Source organism: Dipodomys ordii, unplaced genomic scaffold (genome assembly GCF_000151885.1).
Source record: "Dipodomys ordii isolate 6190 unplaced genomic scaffold, Dord_2.0 Scaffold71, whole genome shotgun sequence".
NCBI classification, from domain to species: domain Eukaryota; kingdom Metazoa; phylum Chordata; class Mammalia; order Rodentia; family Heteromyidae; genus Dipodomys; species Dipodomys ordii.
Window position 1 is genome coordinate 1,814,396 of NW_012267287.1, and position 1,592 is coordinate 1,815,987.

Consider the following 1,592-nt stretch of genomic DNA (forward strand, 5'->3'; position numbering starts at 1 on the left):
AAAAAAAAAAAAAAGAAACCCACAGAGTACCTCTCCATCTCCATGTGGAACTGAGCCCTACTGTTTGCTTGTTTTGAAAAGGTTCGCACTCTGGCCAGTGCTGGAGGACCAGACAACCTGGTCTTGCTGGATCCTGAGAAGTACAGGGCCAAGCCCCGTCCCCCAGAGTCTCCGGAAGGGGATGGCACCAACTCATCACCCCGGTGGCTGATTGGGGAGCAGGAATTTGAAGCCCTCATGCGGATGCTTGACAATCTGGTAAGAATGGCACCAGCACCTGACAGAAAGCTTGTTCTGAAAAATGGTTTTTTTTATGTAGCTTCTGGGACTTAAACTCAGGGCCTGGGGGTCCCTGAGCTTTTGTGCTGAAGGCTAGTGCTCCACTACTTGAGCTACAACTCCACTTCTGGCTTTTTAGTTGTTAACAGGGGATAGGAATCTCAGACTACCCTGCCTGGGCTGGCTTCAGACCACAATCCTCAGATCTTAGCCCCCTAAGTAGCTAGGCTAAATGTTGGTGCTTTTGTTTGATTTTTGGTTTTTGTTGGTCATGGGGCTTGAACTCTGTGCCTGGGTGCTGTCCCTCAGCACTTTAGCTCAAGGCTAGCGCTCTACCACTTAAGCCACAGTGCCATAAGAGTCTGGCAGACTTTCTTGCCCGGATTGGCTTTGAACCTTGATCCTCAGATCTCAGCCTCCTGAATAGCTAGGATTACAGGTGTGAGACTCTTATCTCCAATTAACTCTGGGAATCCTGGAAGTGGCATTGTGGCTCAAGTGGTAGAGCACTTAACTTAAGCTGAAGAGCTCAGGGACAGTGCCAAGCCCAGAGTTCAAGCCCCACGACTACCACCAACAACCACAACAACACTAAAAAAGCCATTAAAAATGCATTTTAAATCCACGTCTTCAATATTCTCAGATTATTAATAGTTATACATAATTCTTAATATAGAGTGCTGTTGTAGTTCTTTTTTTGGGGGGGGAGTCTGGTTGTGGGGCCTGAACTCTGGGCCTGGGCACTGTCTCTCAGCTCTTCAGCTCAAGGCCAGCGCTCTACCACTTGAGCAACAGCACCACTTCCGGTTTTTTTTATTTTTGCTTATGTGGTTCTGAGGAATTGAACCCAGGGCCTCATGCATGCAAGCGCTCTACCACTGAGCCACCTTCCCAGCCCCTGTTGTAGTTCTTAAGAAGAAAGTATGCAGCAATCACTGATCATTGTCTAAGATATATATATACCTTCTCTCCCCAGTATGAGCAAACAGCGTTCAGAGGTCTGAACATTATTTCCAGTTTTGGTTTATCAGCATTTAAAGGGAAGGAGCTGAGAGGTTGGTTGGTACCTGTTATGATAAAGGGATATTTGCTAATCCCAGGGCTTTACCCTGAAGCCCTGGAAGACTCTCAGTCCTTGCTCAGTGAGCAAGCTAAGCCAGAAATACTCAGGATAGAATGCTGCTGAAGACAGTCTTTCTGTGGTAGAATCATCTTTTATTGTCTTGTAACAAGCATGCTTGTAAATGGAAAATTGCCACTGTCTTTCTGAGGAAAGATACAAAAAAAATGACTCTAGAGGCACCGTGTGTGTG

The 1,592-nt window shown here is 46.4% G+C and overlaps 1 protein-coding gene across 1 annotated transcript in view; it reads left to right on the plus strand.

Annotated features, from left to right (window-relative positions):
* Add1 (adducin 1 (alpha)) overlaps positions 1-1,592 on the plus strand; it is a 37,012-nt gene that overhangs the window by 18,255 nt on the left and 17,165 nt on the right. Inside the window, exon 6 of the mRNA XM_013023881.1 lies at positions 56-258. Coding sequence (XP_012879335.1) covers positions 56-258 — 203 coding nt within the window. The remainder of the gene's footprint in view (positions 1-55; positions 259-1,592) is intronic.